The sequence below is a fragment of the Mastigoproctus giganteus genome, chromosome 13, assembly GCF_048544385.1.
Source record: "Mastigoproctus giganteus isolate SK-2022 chromosome 13, ASM4854438v1, whole genome shotgun sequence".
Classification (NCBI taxonomy): domain Eukaryota; kingdom Metazoa; phylum Arthropoda; class Arachnida; order Uropygi; family Thelyphonidae; genus Mastigoproctus; species Mastigoproctus giganteus.
In genome coordinates, this window is record NC_143587.1 from 92,781,018 (window position 1) to 92,798,623 (window position 17,606).

The 17,606-nt window shown below is 38.7% G+C and overlaps 1 protein-coding gene across 1 annotated transcript in view; it reads right to left on the reverse strand.

Moving 5' to 3' along the window:
• Raf (serine/threonine kinase raf oncogene) overlaps nucleotides 1-17,606 on the reverse strand; it is a 439,038-nt gene that overhangs the window by 196,473 nt on the left and 224,959 nt on the right. Inside the window, exon 8 of the mRNA XM_090387771.1 lies at nucleotides 13,564-13,780. Coding sequence (XP_090243897.1) covers nucleotides 13,564-13,780 — 217 coding nt within the window. The remainder of the gene's footprint in view (nucleotides 1-13,563; nucleotides 13,781-17,606) is intronic.

Genomic DNA, 17,606 nt, shown 5'->3' on the forward strand with positions numbered 1-17,606 from the left:
GTCAAGCCGGCTATTAATTTGATATCCCACATGTCAATATTAAATGTCACCAAATTTCTATACTTCTATCAGAAGCATACTTAACAAAGTGTATATTTTCAAAATTTGGAACCCCCATGCAGATCTTAGATGACTTGTCATAGCTTTTTCTTTTTCCCATTACCAGGAAACCTATAACTATACCAAATTTCAAGCCTCTAACATAATCAGAAATATGTTAGGATATTGACAAATGAGTGAGTCAGTCAGACAGCAAAAACTACCATTTTGGCTTTACACCAGGACAGTGGTTTTTTGGTATATTTTGTCTCAAGAGTCCAGTCTTTCAGATATACAAGATTTAATCTTCTGGCTTTTTTATGTTCAGCAATAGAGGGGTGTGAAAACAGGTATATTGTTGGTTCGAGTAAAAGGTGTGGGCGTCTTGTTGAAAAACTTGGTTGGGTGTTCTGCTGTGCACCCTGCTTATTGTGATAAAATAGCGGTATTATTAGCATATCAACTCCTCACAAAAATGACCGTTATTAAGTTAACAGATAAGCAGCAGATAGGGAAATCTATTGAACATGCTGAAAAGGCAATCATGGTATGTTGTTCATTATGACCATCTAGGTAGAAGATCACAATCAATATACCCTCATATTAAGAATGTGACAGTATTTACTAACAAAGTAACAATGCAATATCAAGAATGCGGCCCTAAAAAAAAATTGCTAAAGAGTAAGAAATAGACCCAACCATTAGCTGAAATGTATATAAGATTTTTCACAGGGTAAGCAGTTCAAAACCATATACCTGGATGTATAAGGTGTGATGAGAAAAAAGATGGATAACATCAGGTCACTGGATCCAATTACAGCACCACGGCCATGAAGTTTGTGAATAATGAAAAATTATCACAGTGGAAGTCTTGTTGGATACTTGGGGATTGATAAGCTCTTGGCTAGAATCACAGAAAGATACTATTGGCAAAATGAGAGGAAAGAGGTAGCATAGTTTGTCCAAGCTTGTCATGATTGCAACCTTTTATTGGAATGGCTCCATTTCAGCCAGTCAGGTTTATTTTCTACTAGGCTGTTCCAGTTCATTGCTATGTATGTTGTAGGACTTTTTCCTGTCACTGGAAAGGGGAAAATTCTCCATGTGGAGTAAGGCATTTGCATCCCCAGATCAAAAGGCTGCCACAGCTTGCCTGATATAGGATTAAATCGTATGTCAATATGATACTCCTGAGACAATCTTGATGGACAGAGGCAGCAAGCTTGCTTTTAAATTATTGTTAAGTCTTGATGACCCCCACTCCATTCCCAAAACAATGGAATGGTAGAAAGCACGAGTAAAAATTTGAATGAGATCCTTTCTAAATTGGTAGAGTCACACATCGAGATATGGGACCTCATGCAGCTAGGTGCTCTTTGCTTACAACTCTGTGTGGAATCAACTCCTCACGTGGAATCAGTGTTGGAGAGAAGCCATTTTTACATCTGATACAGGCATGAACCAACATTACGAACAGATGTTATGCCAATTAGTTATAATATGGATATAAGAATATATAAGGAAAGCTGGAGGAATTAAGAGGAAATTCTTCTAAGAGAAACATCTTTTTAAGAAAGTGTAGTGAAAAGGTAGGTGACAGAAACAGGAAATGTAAATAGGACAAGATACTTCAAGCTCATTAAAATTGGAGACATGGTCTCAATCCAATCTAGTCATAAGAGGAAACCAACTGAAAACCTTGGACCATACAGGGCCAAAGAGAAATTATCTAAGGTCAATTACAAGATTATGCAGCTTAAGACCACACACAAATTGTAAGTCACACATATAGACAATATGAGAAAGTAGTTCTTAGGAAGGGGGTTTGCCATGAATTCAAATAGAATGTACATTGTATACTTTTAATAGGAGAGGTACACAGAACACCAACCAAAAACAGACTACACTGTGAACTTGAATCGCAAATTAGAGGAAACTCAATTACTATGCCACTATGAATTACATGGAATTGTCCTGTGAGCATTAAATCACCTAATACCCAGAAATAATATCATCCAGAAATAGACTTCATCAGTTCCTATTTCATCTGGGTTGATTGATGATACAAAAACTAGTTGAATTGCATATTCCTCATTCTTGTTATAGTTCTGGGCAGCAGGAAGAACCTTCCAGATGTTGAAAAGCATCCTGATGTTCCTGTTGCACTTTTCAGCAATAATTCAGAGGAATATGGAGCCAAGGATATGACTCAAAATCCTGTTATTTCTTCTCATGTACAGAGAAGATGGCCCTGGGTGCCAAGCATTATTGCAATCAAGTGATTCTCTGAGCTATTTATAGAGCGTTTTTTCAGTGCGACAGTTCTTGTTAATTTGGAAAGTTCTGAGTAGTTAATTGTTAACTTATTCTTAGAAATTGTAAGTTTCAGAAAGGAAAACCACCTTTTTTCTTTCCTTAAAATTAGCACTAACTTTTATACTGCTTGGTCACTCTATAGCACTACTCCTGCCTCTCCACTGTGGGTCAGTAGCCTGGCTGGTAAAGATAAACCCCCAAGGCCAAAAGGAGCCATCATGGATTCTAACAATTTATCAACCTTGGAGCCTTTAAGTTCAAGACCAGAATCCCCTCATGATAACAACTCTAGTTAACCCAAAAGGCTCCGAAGACAAGCACAGTGTCCCGACATACCTAACTTTCTGGTGATCCACCTCTCTGTTCACTCAGCCCGTGGGTAAGTTATTGCCATTTATGATCCAAAAATCTTTGGAATCTATTGCTGGATCGCCAAAAATGGTGAAGCAATTACAATTCAGAGACCTCCTGGTTGAAACGACCACCTCCAAACATTGAGTGGCTATTAAAAACAACATTTGGTGGGCTGCCATTATCTGTTATTCCCCACAATACTTTAAATTCGTCGAAAGGCATCATCACAGAATGGGACCTACTTACAGTGTTTGAGGAGGAATTAGTTTAGGAAATTAGCAATCAAAAGGTAATCATTGCAATGAATGACTAAAAAGATGGAAATCATTCCAACTCTATCCATCATTTTAACTTTCAGCACTCCTTATTTGCCATCCACAGTAAAATATGGCTATTTAAACTGCCAAATTCGGCCTCACATTCCAAATCCTCTTTGTTTTAAATGCCAGAAATATCGCCATTCTCAGCAGGCATGCAGAGGTGATGCCATCTGTCCTATTTGTGGATCAGAGGATCATATATAAGCAGATTGTTCAGCCTCATCTTCCATTTTCCCCAACTGCAAAGGATGCCACCCTGCCTTTTATAATCATGGGAAATGTGGAAAACAGGAAGGAAAATCCAAAAATACAAAGTATAATGTAAAGTCGCATATCCTGAGGCATGCAGACAAAATTATGTTGACCATGCCTAGTCATCCCATGCATCTCGCATCCCACGCTATCTTTCAATTGCAGTTCAAACAAATGTGTCAATACCGCTCAACACCTCAGTATTTTTTTTTTTTTTGGTAGCTGTTGGCGCATCAGCTTCTGTGGCCATAATGCACCTCCCAAGGTTTTTGCAGTACTTTGATCCAAGCCCCCGAGGTGGGATTCGAACCCGCGACCTTTAGGTTGCCAGGCAAGCATTTTACCCACCCGGCTAGCCCAGTCGGCCCAACACCTCACTAGCTAAATGGATTAAAGCAACTTGATCAGCCTCCAGAAAAAATACTTCTAAAACTAAAAAACCAGCCAGCAAAGTCACTAACACTCCAATTAGTATCCCAACTGATACTCCAATGGTCTCACATGACAAAATTGAAAATTAATAAAGACTGTATTAATCCCCCCACCAACAGTATGAAAGTGGGTGTAAACTCAGATTATGATGAACCAATTCTAGAACTTCATGCCAATGACACTATGGATACTGTATGCTCCATATTCCCAAAAAAAGACCAAAAAAAAAAAAAAAAAAAATGCCCCACATAAAAAAAAAAAAACAGTCAGATGAATCATCCACAGCTAAACCTAAATAATTCACATCATGCAATGGATCTGCAGAGGACTAAGCAGTCATTCTGATGACTTAAGGAATTGATTTACTCACTCAATTCAATAGGTGTATGCCTAAAAGAAACATTCTTGTCACCCCAAGTTTCACCAAAATTCTTAAATTATAGGATGTACAGATGAGATAGGAGCTAAGTCTCCCACCCAAGGAGAAATAGCTATTCTTGTTAATTCTAACATACCATCCAAGCCAATCCAGTTAAGAACAACCCTAGAAGCTGTGTCAACACTTATTGCAGTTGGTACTTCAGTTACCATTATTTCCATTTATATTCCGCCATCTCTACCACTTCCCCATTCAGAACTCGACAACTTCATTACACAACGTCCAACTCCAATTTGTCTATCTGGTGACTTCAATGGACACGAAAAATTGATTGAGGAATTTATGAATAATAATGATCTTTGTTTATTAAATTCTGGATCTCCTACTTACAGGATCTACTTCTGCAATTGATTTATCAATTTGTTCACCATCTATCTGTCAAAGTCATGACATGGTCGGCATTAACCAATTACTTTAACAGTGATCACTTTCCAATTATTTGCTCATTACAAACAACTCCAAAATATTAACAACAATCCACTTGGAAGTTTAAAAGGGCAAACTGGGATGGCAACCGCACCTGTCCCACCTTGGACATGTTTCTGACTCCCACGATATGCATTTTCTCTGGTAGGGAAGAATGTCATACCTCCTTGCAATATCAGACAGCTGCACTCAGCTCATGTTACTCTGAATTCCTATGACTGTAAAATATATAGCGATGGATTGAAAACTGACAGTATGGTCAGTTTGAAAACTGAGTGTACATGAAAACTACTGCAGCAGTTTTCATGCTACAGTTAGCATGCAGTATTTTCACTGCTGAACTATATGCCATCAAATTAGCACTTAGTAAGATTATTGAGCTTTCCATCTCACCTGCAATAATTTACACTCTCTCAGTGCTCTCTCTACCATAAGGAAGAATTTCTCCTCTTCTTATCCTACCTTGAAAAAAATTCATTCCCAGGTATTCTGTAACATGTCCAATCAAGCAATCAGACTTTACTGGCTCCCTGGCCATTCTGGCATTCATGGAAATGAAAAGTGCTGACCTTGCAGCTAAACATCCTCAACCTAGAGTAGGTTGAGGACATTTAGCAGATTACAACTGGTCACAGATCTGGAAAAGGAATACCAACAGCAAACTTAACCAGAAAAAACAAGATTCAAAGCTGTGGCTTATGAAACAGATGAGGAAGTGGCATTGGCAAGACTGAAATTGGACAAACTCATCATACCCACCCACCTCTTCCTGTTATTGGAAGAAGACCCACCCTAGTGCACATCCTGTCACAGTCAACTTACGGTCTGCCATTTTCTTTTTGATTGTCCCCCCCCCCCCGTATTCAACCATCTGGTCCAACACTTTTTGGTCAGTATCCATGTTGAACGCCTCGCATGATTTATCTCACATCTAAGGAAATTATGCAAATATATAACTTTTAATCTATTTAAAATGTATTGGCCTATACAGGATCATATAATTTAACATCTACATATTATAAACATGCACAATTTGGCATCAGTAGCCCTTATGTCGATAAACCCAATATCAACAACAACAACAGAGAAGATATGAATTAAGAGATACAACTGAAATATCTAAATCTTGTTTGATTTGTGAAAAATCATTATACTGAAAATAATTCACAATTCAAAACATCAAAGGCAGATATTGTTGGGATAGCAGAGACGTGGTGTCACACAGATATAAGGAATGCAGAACTGGAATTTGGGGAGTACAACGTCTACAGAAAGGATAGACTGGATAGGAAGGGAGGAGGGGTTATGCTATTAGTTAAGAAATACATAAAATCCAAGGAAGTGAAGCCAGTGGACATCGCTGGACAGTGCAGTGTCAAGTCAGTTTGGTGTGACATAAGCTTGGGGGAAGACAAAGACCAATAGATTGACAGTAGCCACTGGCAGAGGTGAAAGAGATTCTTGCACTGCTTCTATTAGAATGAGCAGAAGCCTGAAAAACAAGATGCATGGTATTTCAGAGACTGCTGGGAGCCATTGTGGTACAAGTAAACACATGGGTTGTGTTAGGGTAGCTAAGAATAGAAACAGGTGCAGGTATACTTGCGTGTACACCAATGCTAGGAGTTTAGTAAATAAATTTGATGAATTTGAGGTATTGCTCAAAACATCGAAGGCAGATATTGTTGGGATATCAGAGACGTGGTGTCACACAGATATAAGGGATGCGGAACTGCAATTTGGTGAGTACAACGTCTACAGAAAGGATAGACAGGATAGGAAGGGGGGAGGTGTTATGCTATTAGTTAAGAAACACATAAAAACCAAGGAAGTGAAGCCAGTCGACATCGCTGGACAGTGCAGTGTGGAGTCAGTTTGGTGTGACATAAACATTGGGAGATCAAAATTGAGAGTAGGAGTGTGCTATAGGCCTAATGACTCTGATGAGTATAATAAGGAACTGTACAGGGAAATAGAATGGGCCAGTAAATCAGAGTGTCTTATAATGGGAGATTTTAATTTCCCAGATATTGACTGGAATTTGGGGGCTGGATACTCACACACTAGCAGGGCTTTTGTGGATTTATTGGATGATTGTTTTCTACATCAGCATGTTCGGGAGGCAACTAGAGGGAGCAATACTCTTGATTTGATTATCAGCAGTGATTCTTCATGCATTAAGAATCTGCAGATAAATGAACCACTAGGTGGCAGTGATCACAGTGTGCTGAAGTGGGATTTACTCAAAGAGGTAACTACCATTAGGGGTAAAGGGAAGGGTTATTGCTTCCGTAAAGGCGACTACGATGGACTGAGACAGTATTTAAATTCTATACAGTGGGACCAACTGATGATGTTACCAACAGCAAATTCAAAATGGGAAGCATTCAAAGAACTTATCTTGGAAGCTACTAGGCTTTACATACCAACTAAGAAATATTGTTCAAGGTTTAGGCCAAAATGGATGTCAGATGAACTAATGAGGCATATGGCAGAGAAGAAAAATGCATGGGATACTTACAAATTAACACATGACACAGAAGCCTATGATAGATACAAGTTGATATGCAACCAAGTTACAAAGGAAGTTAGGCAGGCGAAGGCAGATTACGAGAAATCCTTGGCAAGGGATGCAAAGAAAAACAGCAAAGAGTTCTTTACTTATGTAAACTCTAGAAGGAGAGGGATGAATCAGATTGGTCCTCTTGATATTGATGGGTCAAGTGTTGATGATCCTGCTCAGGTAGCTAACAAACTAAATGAATATTTTGCATCGACATTCACACATGAGGAGTTATTCAGCGAGGGGAATGCCAGAGGTGTATTCAACTCTAGCAGTAAGTTACAGAATCTTGAAATAACTGGGAGTAAAGTGGAGGAGAAACTGTTGAAGATAAACACAAGAAAGGCACCCGGGGTGGATGGGATCTATCCAGTTATATTAAAGGAGGCAGCAAAGGAAGTAAGCAAACCCTTAGCCATAATTATGAGAGCTTCCTTGGACTCACGGGAGGTACCCATAGACTGGAAATGTGCAAATGTGACCCCAATTCACAAAGGAGGATCAAAGGCTGACACAAGTAATTATAGACCTGTGAGCTTAACTTCTGTTCCAGGAAAATTAATGGAGGCACTGGTTAAAGAAGCACTGCAGGATCATTTAGACAAGACTTCAGTTATAGCTCAGACACAGCATGGTTTTGTTAAGGGGAAGTCTTGCCTGACCAACTTGATTGGATACTATGATGCAGTCACAAAAGAACTGGATGCAGGGAATAACTTTGATATTATATACTTGGATCTTAGAAAGGCTTTTGATACTGTTGCACATGGAAGACTGCTACACAAATTGGAGCAGTGTGACATTGGAGGCAAATTACAGCTATGGATAAAGGGGTGGTTGAGGGGGAGAAGACAGAGAGTGTTAATCAATGGACACTGCTCATCGTGGACTGATGTTATTAGTGGAGTCCCTCAGGGCTCAGTGTTGGGTCCATTATTGTTTTCTGTATTTATAAATGATATTGATGATGGTATATCGGGATTAATGTCCAAGTTTGCAGACGATACAAAGGTTGGCAGGGTTGTCAAGGACACTACTGACACTATGTTGCTGCAACAGGATCTGGAAAGGTTGAGCAGATGGGCTGAGAGGTGGCAAATGAAGTTTAACATTGACAAATGTAAAGTACTACACATGGGAAACAGCAACCCCAGAGCAACGTATCAACTCTGTGGTACAACACTGACAGTGGTAGAGAATGAAAGGGACCTGGGGGTGGATGTGCAGGCAGATATGAAGTTCTCTGAGCAGTGCAGACGGGCTGCAAGTGTAGTTCATGGTGTATTGTCAATGATATACAGGAATTTTTCCAGCAGGGATAAGGAGGTGATTATTCCATTGTATAAGGCGGTCAGGCCAAGATGGTCAGGCCACACCTAGAGTACTGTATACAGGTCTGGAGGCCTCATTTCAAGAAGGATGTAGAGCTGCTGGAACGAGTACAGAGAAGGGCAACAAGATTAGTGAATGGAGCAAAGGGGTGCTCTTACGAAGAACGGCTTAAGTTTTGCAAATTACAGTGTCTGGAGACTAGGCACCAGCGAGGTGATCTGATAGAGGTGTATAAAGCCTTGAATGGTTTAAGTATGCTCAATGCTGATGGGATTCTTCCTCTAGCTCAGAATAATCACCTGAGAGGGCATAAATTCAAATTGAGGAAAGACAGATGTAGGATAGACGTGCGGAAATTTGCCTTTAGCCAGCGGGTGGTTGGTTGGTGGAACAGACTTCCATCCCTTGTGGTGGAGGTTGATAGCCTAAATAAGTTTAAGGCTCAGCTGGACAGGTATTTTGAACGAACGGAGGGGTGAAGTGGAAGTGGTTTTTTTTTTTTTTTTTGGCTGATGCTGCATAAGCTTGCTTTCTTGCATCAAATGCCTCTACTAATGCTAATGAGCATTGGGAGATCAAAATTGAGAGAAGGAGTGTGCTATAGGCCTAATGACTCTGATAAGTATAATAAGATACTGTACAGGGAAATAGAGTGGGCCAGTAAATCAGAGAGTCTTATAATGGGAGATTTTAATTTCCCAGATATTGACTGGAATTTGGGGGCTGGTCACTCACACACTAGCAAGGCTTTTGTGGATTTATTGGATGATTGTTTTCTTCATCAGCATGTTCAGGAGGCAACTAGAGGGAAGAATACTCTTGATTTGATTATCAGCAGTGATTCTTCATGCATTAAGAATCTGCAGATAAATGAACCACTAGGTGGCAGTGATCACAGTGTGCTGAAGTGGGATTTACTCAAAGAGGTAACTACCATTAGGGGTAAAGGGAAGGGTTATTGCTTTCGTAAAGGCGACTACGATGGACTGAGACAGTATTTAAATTCTATACAGTGGAACCAACTGATGATGTTACCAACAGCAAATGCAAAATGGGAAGCATTCAAAGAACTTATCTTGGAAGCTACTAGGCTATACATACCAACTAAGAAATATTGTTCAAGGTTTAGGCCTAAATGGATGTCAGATGAACTGATGAGGCATATGGCAGAGAAGAAACATGCATGGGATACATACATAACACGTGACACAGAAGCCTATGATAGATACAAGTTGATCTGTAACCAAGTTACAAAGGAGGTTAGGCAGGTGAATGCAGATTACGAGAAATCTTTGGCAAGGGATGCAAAGAAAAACAGCAAAGAGTTCTTTACTTATGTAAACTCTAGAAGGAGGGGGATGAATCAGATTGGTCCACTTGATATCGATGGGTCAACTGTTGCTGATCCTGCTCAGGTAGCTAACAAACTAAATGAATATTTTGCATCGACATTCACACATGAGGAGTTATTTAGCGAGGGGAAAGCCAGAGGTGTATTCAACTCTAGCAGTAAGCTAGAGAATCTTGTAATAACTGAGAGTAAAGTGGAGGAGAAACTGTTGAAGATAAACACAAGAAAGGCACCCGGGGTGGATGGGATCTATCCAGTTATATTAAAGGAGGCAGCAAAGGAAGTAAGCAAACCCTTAGCCATAATTATGAGAGCTTCCTTGGACTCAGGGGAGATACCCACAGACTGGAGATGTGCAAATGTCAACCCCAATTCACAAGGGAGGATCAAAGGCTGACACAAGTAATTATAGACCTGTGAGTTTAACTTCTGTTCCAGGAAAATTAATGGAGGTACTGATTAAAGAAGCACTGCAGGATCATCTAGACAAGACTTCAGTACAGCTCTGACACAGCATGGTTTTGTTAAGAGAAAGTCTTGCCTGACCAATTTGATTGGATACTATGATGCAGTCACAAAGGAACTGGATGCAGGGAATAACTTTGATATTATATATTTGGATCTTAGAAAGGCTTTTGATACTGTTGCACAGGGAAGACTGCTGCACAAATTGGAGCAGTGTGGCATTGGCGGCAAATTGCTGCTGTGGATAAAGGGGTGGCTGAGGGAGAGAAGACAGAGAGTGGTAATCAATGGACACTGCTCGTCGTGGACTAATGTTATTAATGGAGTCCCTCAGGGCTCAGTGTTGGGTCCATTATTGTTTTCTGTATTCATAAATGATATTGATGAGGGTATATCAAGCTTAATGTCGAAGTTTGCAGACAATACAAAGGTAGGCAGGGTTGTCAAGGACACTACTGACACTATGCTGCTGCAACAGGATCTGGAAAGGTTGAGCAGATGGGCTGAGAGGTGGCAAATGAAGTTTAACATTGACAAATGTAAAGTACTACACATGGGAAACAGCAACCCCAGAGCAATGTATCAACTCTGTGGTACTACACTGACAGTGGTAGAGAATGAAAGGGACCTGGGGGTGGATGTGCAGGCAGATATGAAGTTCTCTGAGCAGTGCAGACGGGCTGCAAGTGTAGTTCATGGTGTATTGTCAATGATATATAGGAATTTATCTAGCAGGGATAAGGAGGTGATTATTCCCTTGTATAAGGCAATGGTCAGGCCACACCTAGAATACTGTATACAGGTCTGGAGGCCTCATTTCAAGAAGGATGTAGAGCTGCTGGAACGAGTACAGAGAAGGGCAACAAGATTATTGAATGGAACAAAGGAGTGCTCTTACGAAGAAAGGCTTAAGGTTTGCAAATTACAGTGTCTGGAGACTAGGCACCAGCGAGGTGATCTGATAGAGATGTATAAAGCCTTGAATGGTTTGAGCATGCTCAATGCTGATGGGATTTTTCCTCTCGCTCAGAATAATCACCTGAGAGGGCATAAATTCAAATTGAGGAAAGACAGATGTAGGATAGACGTGCGGAAATTTGCCTTTAGCCAGCGGGTGGTTGGTTGGTTGGTTGGTGGAACAGACTTCCATCCCTTGTCGTGGAAGTTGATAGCCTAAATAAGTTTAAGGCTCAGCTGGACAGGTATTTTGAACGAACAGAGGGGTGAAGTGGAAGTGGTGTTTTTTTTCTTTTTTTTTTGGCTGATGCTGCATAAGCTTGCTTTCTTGCATCAAATGCCTCTACTAATGCTAATGCTAATTAGTATCTCTCTCTCTCTCTCTCTCTCTCTCACACACACACACACACACACACACACACACACACACACACACACACACACACACACACACACACACACACGTTCGAATCCCGCCTCGGGCTTGGATCAGAGTAAAATGCAAAAACTTTGAGAGGTGCATTACGGCCACAGAAGCCGATGAGCCAACAACAACAACACACACACACACTAAAATCACCATGAATATAGCAAGAACACTAATTAAAAAAAAAATTATACAAATCCATTAAATCCATTAAAAAAAAAAAAAAAAAAAGATGATTTTTTCTTTATAAGTTTCTTACAGGACTATATTGTCCTTCAATCTGTTTTTGGAGCCAGCAGTATATAAACTGCATAGATAATGCAATGAAATTTGCCTTGGTATTGCTCTAATTTCAAACATATGGCCTTGTCAGAAAGTTAATTGGCCATTTATTTAAAAGTTAAGACAATGCCATGGCAGCCTGTTTTAGGAAAAACTGGTTATCAAATAACAGGTAGCCTCTATTGACAACACTCAGACAAGCTTTAGCTATACTACAACTCTGAAGATCTGAGGCACTGCTAATGACTAGACTGTCTTAGCATGTTCTCAACTTTTAAACAAATGGACAGTTAACCTCTTGGCAAGGTCATCTGTTTAAAACTAGTAAAATATCATGGCAATTCATTATAAAGGCAAGTTTGTTCAGCTGTAAGAATTAAGACTACTGCATTACCAATGCAGTTTAAATCCTTCTGGCTGAAAAAACAGATTAAAGGGAAAAATCCTGCAGGCATCTTATAATTTCTCTGAGACCATATAGGTGCATAAACTTTGTAGCTCAGCACAAACTGTTCTTGCAAATTATAGCTACATGACTGTAGGAGCACTTGTATGAGCTGATGATTAGTTTGATGTCACTCAAAAACAGCTGGGCATGGAGAGAGAATGAAAATGCCCAGTGTGGGTAGCTGGAAAAATGCATGCTTCAGTTTCATTAAAACTATGTTTAATCTCTTCTCTAAACAGAGCTACATGCACAAAGAATAGATTTAATTCCACAAAACCAAGTTCTTTTGCAGCCATTATAACTTGTCATACAGTTTCAGGTGAATGACTAAGCAGGAATGAAAAAATGTGCTGCTCTTGGCTTCCTATTCCAAACTAATGCACTGGAAGAGAAGATATAACAAGTGATTAACACCCATTGTTGTTCTTTCTGCTATAGTTATAATGGTTAAAAAAAATGAAATTTGGCAATCTTTGTTATTACAGTGCAAAAAACTAATGATTTTTTCACAGCACATTAATAAAATAAAAACATCATAACTGATAGGTTGCACATATATTGTTATAATTATTCCTTAAGAAGAATAATTAATTTTTTTAAACCTTCAATGTGAAATTAGCTTTTATCTGAAGCACATTCACTCATATTTTGTCTGATGCCTTATTTAGCATGGATTTAATTTTGACATTACAGTTCATGACAATGATTGTTTTATCATCATTTGTTTACATTTAACAAATTTAACTGTTATTTACATTTGTAACTAACACTACCTTTTAGTGATAAAAGTTTACAGGTGTAAATAAGTTGAGTTGTTGTTGCTTAACATTCATTGAAATGTGCTTTTCCAAAACTGCTCAACCCTTGGGCTACCTCTCAAAAATCTGAAAATTTTTAATCAGGTACTCTCGGAAACTGAGAGGTGTTGGATTTTAAAATTTTCTATATTTACATGTTGTTAGTATAAATGAACTGTTCAGGGTGCTTTTGGCACTTTACTTATTGGTAAACTGACATATAGCCTTCCCTGTATATGCAAACTTTATAATCATTATCCATTGTCTTTCAAATGTTTTCACCAATAAATATTCAATCAGTACTAGTGAATATCAACTTATGTGTTTTCTTTTTATTAATTTTTTTGAAATTCAGATACTCACCTCAAGAGACAGATCAGATTGATTTACTAGGTTATAACACACATTGGGTGCCGAGGTAGAACGTTCTCTCTGTCCTAAGGGAGGTGGATGAGGACGTGGAACATTTTGTGGAGGTGATGATGCATGAGTTGGTTGAGGATAGAAATACTGGTTGGGAAGAGTTGAAAATGCTGCAGGTTGTTGTAGGATAGGTAAAGTGTTGTTCATGGCCAACAAACTATTAAGAAAAAATGCATATAATAAAACAATTTTAGTTTTATAAACTTTCATCTAACCATCATCAAAAAAATACTGAATAGGAAAAGACATCCTATTAAAAACTTATGAACATATATTCAACCAAAAAGGAAGAAAGCAGAAAAAGCTTTAAGCAAATTTTCCATTAAATTTTTTTTTAATATATTATTGAAATGTGTCCAAATTATCACTGCACTACTCAGCTTGCTATTCCCATTAATAACATCTGTGGACAATGGGTAAAGGAACTATTATACAATGACTAGTAAAAAATATAAAAAATAGTTCAACAAACAGCAGATAAGCTAAGACACAAACAATGCTTAAAATAACTGATTATACAGATGCGTAAGCAAATAACAAAGGCAATGCAGTACTCCCATTTAGAAATGTGGTTTTAAAGTATGCCAATTATGTGCATTACATTTTCCCAAATCACACAGCATAAATCAGAAATGGTTGTGAAAAAGGGTTCAGGATATTAAAGCTTTGATTGACCATCATTCTTTGAAGATGAATTAAAAAGTTCAAAAATTCAATTTACAAGGAAAACGTTTGGTATGAAAATGAAGCAAGAGGAAAATTTTTAAAAGTTTCCAGACTTGCATAATAAATGCAAATAAATCTAGAACCACTCTTAAAAGTATTCGTAAAAAAGCACCCTCAAAAGTACAAGGAGACCTTGAACAATAATGCACTTTTGTCACCAGTGGTACGTTTACTGGTAGCAGTTCAGAAACTTTTCTGGCTGGAAATCAAAGAACAGTTCCTTCCGCATAAGTAGTGATGGCTCACAAAGACTGTTTCATTTCCAAGAAAAGGAAGGGAAGGGAAGGACTCACATGCCGAGAGGTCAATTAAGTAGGAGGAATCTGATAATACAACCGTGCTATATTTAGCAAGTTCTTGTTACATAAGAAATGAGCAGTGGGTGGGTGAATTGTCATGTAAAAACTTCCAATATTTCACTGACCAACAACTAAATGCTGCTTTTGCTGAACTGTGTATGGCCAGCACATCTCCATATTTTTTTCATTTTCACAGTGGTACTTCAAGGAATAAATCTGCAGCATACAGATTTATTCCTTGAAGATAGGATGGTTAAAAAAAAACAAACTAACATTACTTTTCAATTTGCCTTTCCAAAGTATTTTTGATTGTGGTAGTAGTAGTAGCATGTGATGCAAGAAAGCAAGTGTATGAGCTTATGTAACAGCAGCCAAAAAAAAAAAAAAAAAAAATCCAAAACAATTCCCTCTAAATATTTGTCCAGTTCCTCCTTAAATTTATTTAACCTATCAACTTCCACAACGACAGATGGAAGTTTGTTCCAGCAAATAACAACCTGCTGGCTAAAGGCAAATTTCCACACATCCATTCTACACCTGTCTTTCCTCAATTTGAATTTATACCCCCTTTGATTCGTAATCTGAACAAGTGGAAGAATCCCATCAGAATTCAGCATGCTCAACCCATTCAAGGCCTTATACACCTCAATCAGATCACCTCACAGGTGCATAGTCTCCAGCCGCTGCAATTTGCAGAACTTAAGCCTCTCTTGGTAAGAGGATCCCTTCATTCCCCTCACCAATCTTGTTGCCCTTCTCTGTACATGCTCAAGCAAATCTACATCCTTCCTAAAATGAGGACTCCAGACCTGTACACAGTACTCAAGGCTTGGCCTGACCATTGCCTTATACAAAGGGACAATCACCTCCTTTTCCCTGCTAGCAAAATTCCTATATATCATTGACAAAACCCCATGACCTGCCCTGGCAGCCTGTCTGCATTGCTCAGAAAACTTCATATCTGACTGCACAATTACTCCCAGGTCTTTTTCATTTTCTACCACCTTAAGTGTAGTACCACACAGTTGGTACATTTCTCTGGGATTACTTCTACCCATATGCCTTTGCATTTGTCAATGTTAAACTTCAGTTGCCACTTCTCAGCCCATCTGCCTAAATTTTTTAGATCCTGTTGCAGTAACACACTGCCATTACTCTCATTAACAACCCTGCCAACCTTTGTATCATCTGCAACCTTCGATACTAAGCCTGATATGCCTTCATCAATATCATTGATAAATATACAAAACAAGTGGTCCCAACACCGAACCCTGTGGGATTCCACCAATAACATTAGTTCACGAAGAGTAGCATCCATTGATTACCACCCTCTGTCTTCTCCCACTTAACCATCCTTTTATCCATTGTAGCAACTTACCCTTAATATCATTCTGCTCCAATTTGTACAATACTCTTCCATGCTCAACAGTGTCAAAAACATTTCTAAGATCGAAATATATGATATCAGAGTTATTCCCTGCATCCAGTTCCTTTGTAACCAAATCCTAATAACCAATCAAATTTGTCAGACAAGACTTTCCCTTAACAAACCCATGCTGTGTCTGAATTATTGCTGCAGTCTTGTCTAAATGATCCTGCAATGCATCTTTAACCAGTGACTCCATTATTTTACCAGGAACAGAAGTTAAACTAACCGGTCTGTAATTACTCATGTCACCTTTCGTGAATTGGGGATACATTTGCAATTCTTCAGTCCGTGGATACATTTGCAATTCTCCAGACCTCCCCTGAGTCCAAATATGCTCTCATAATTATGGCTAAGGGTTCGCTTAGTTGCTTTGCTGTCTCCTTTAATATAACTAGATAGATCCCATCCACCCCCAGGTCCCTTTCTTATGTTTAACTTCAACAATTTTTCTTCCACGTTGCTCTCAGTTATTGCAAAATCATTAAGCACCCTGCTACAATTTGATAACCTTCTGGAATTTTTAAACCTTAATAACTCCTATGTGTGAATGTAGATGCAACATACTCATTCAGTCTGTTTGCTATCTGAGCAGGATCATCAACAGTCGAACCATCGATATCAAGTAGACCAATCAGATTCATCCTCTTCCTTTTACAGTTTATATAAGTAAAGAAATCCTTGCTGTTTTTCTTAGCATCCTCTGCCAAAGATTTCTCGCAATCTACCTAACCTCCTTTGTGACTTGATTACAGACTAGCTTATATCTGCCATAGGCTTCTGTGTCGCCTGACAATTTATATGCATCCCATGCATTTTTCTTCTCTGTCACGAGTCTCATTTGTTCATTTGATAACCATTTAGGCCTAAATCTCGAACAATATTTCTTAATAGGTATGACACTTTTAGTAGCATCCACAATTAATTCCTTGAATGCTTCCCACTTAGAATTTACTGTTGGTAACATCGTCAGTTGATCCCACTGTACAGAATTTAAAAACTGTCTGAGACCACTATAGTCACCTTTACGGAAGCAAAAACCCCTTCCTTTACCCCTGATGGTAATTATATCTTTAAGTAAATCCCACATCAGTACACTGTGATCACTGCCACCTAGTGGTTCCTTTATCTGCAAATTCTTGTGAATGAGGTGACTTCCAAGTTACCTCATTCTCATTTTTTTTTGATTAGTCATAAAAAAAACTTCACCTCGTTCTTGGAAATAAACTCTAAGAACAGTGGATCATTATAAAATGTTGTTCCCTCTTTTATCTTGGCCTCACTGATTCGATGAAACTTGCCTCAAACAGGAAAACCCTTCTTTTTTTGTCCACTGCTTTCATGAATATTTTTTATCAAATCTAGTTTGATATGCAATGGAGGTAAAATAAGTTTGACTTATCCACCAAAGGAGGATGTTCTCCTTTTTTTGTTGGCATGGTGTAGGTTCTGAATGGTCTGCCCATTTTTTTACCCTGTAGTGGCAGTCCTTTGCTTGGCTGTCTGTCCCACTCACATAAAAACTAGCAGTA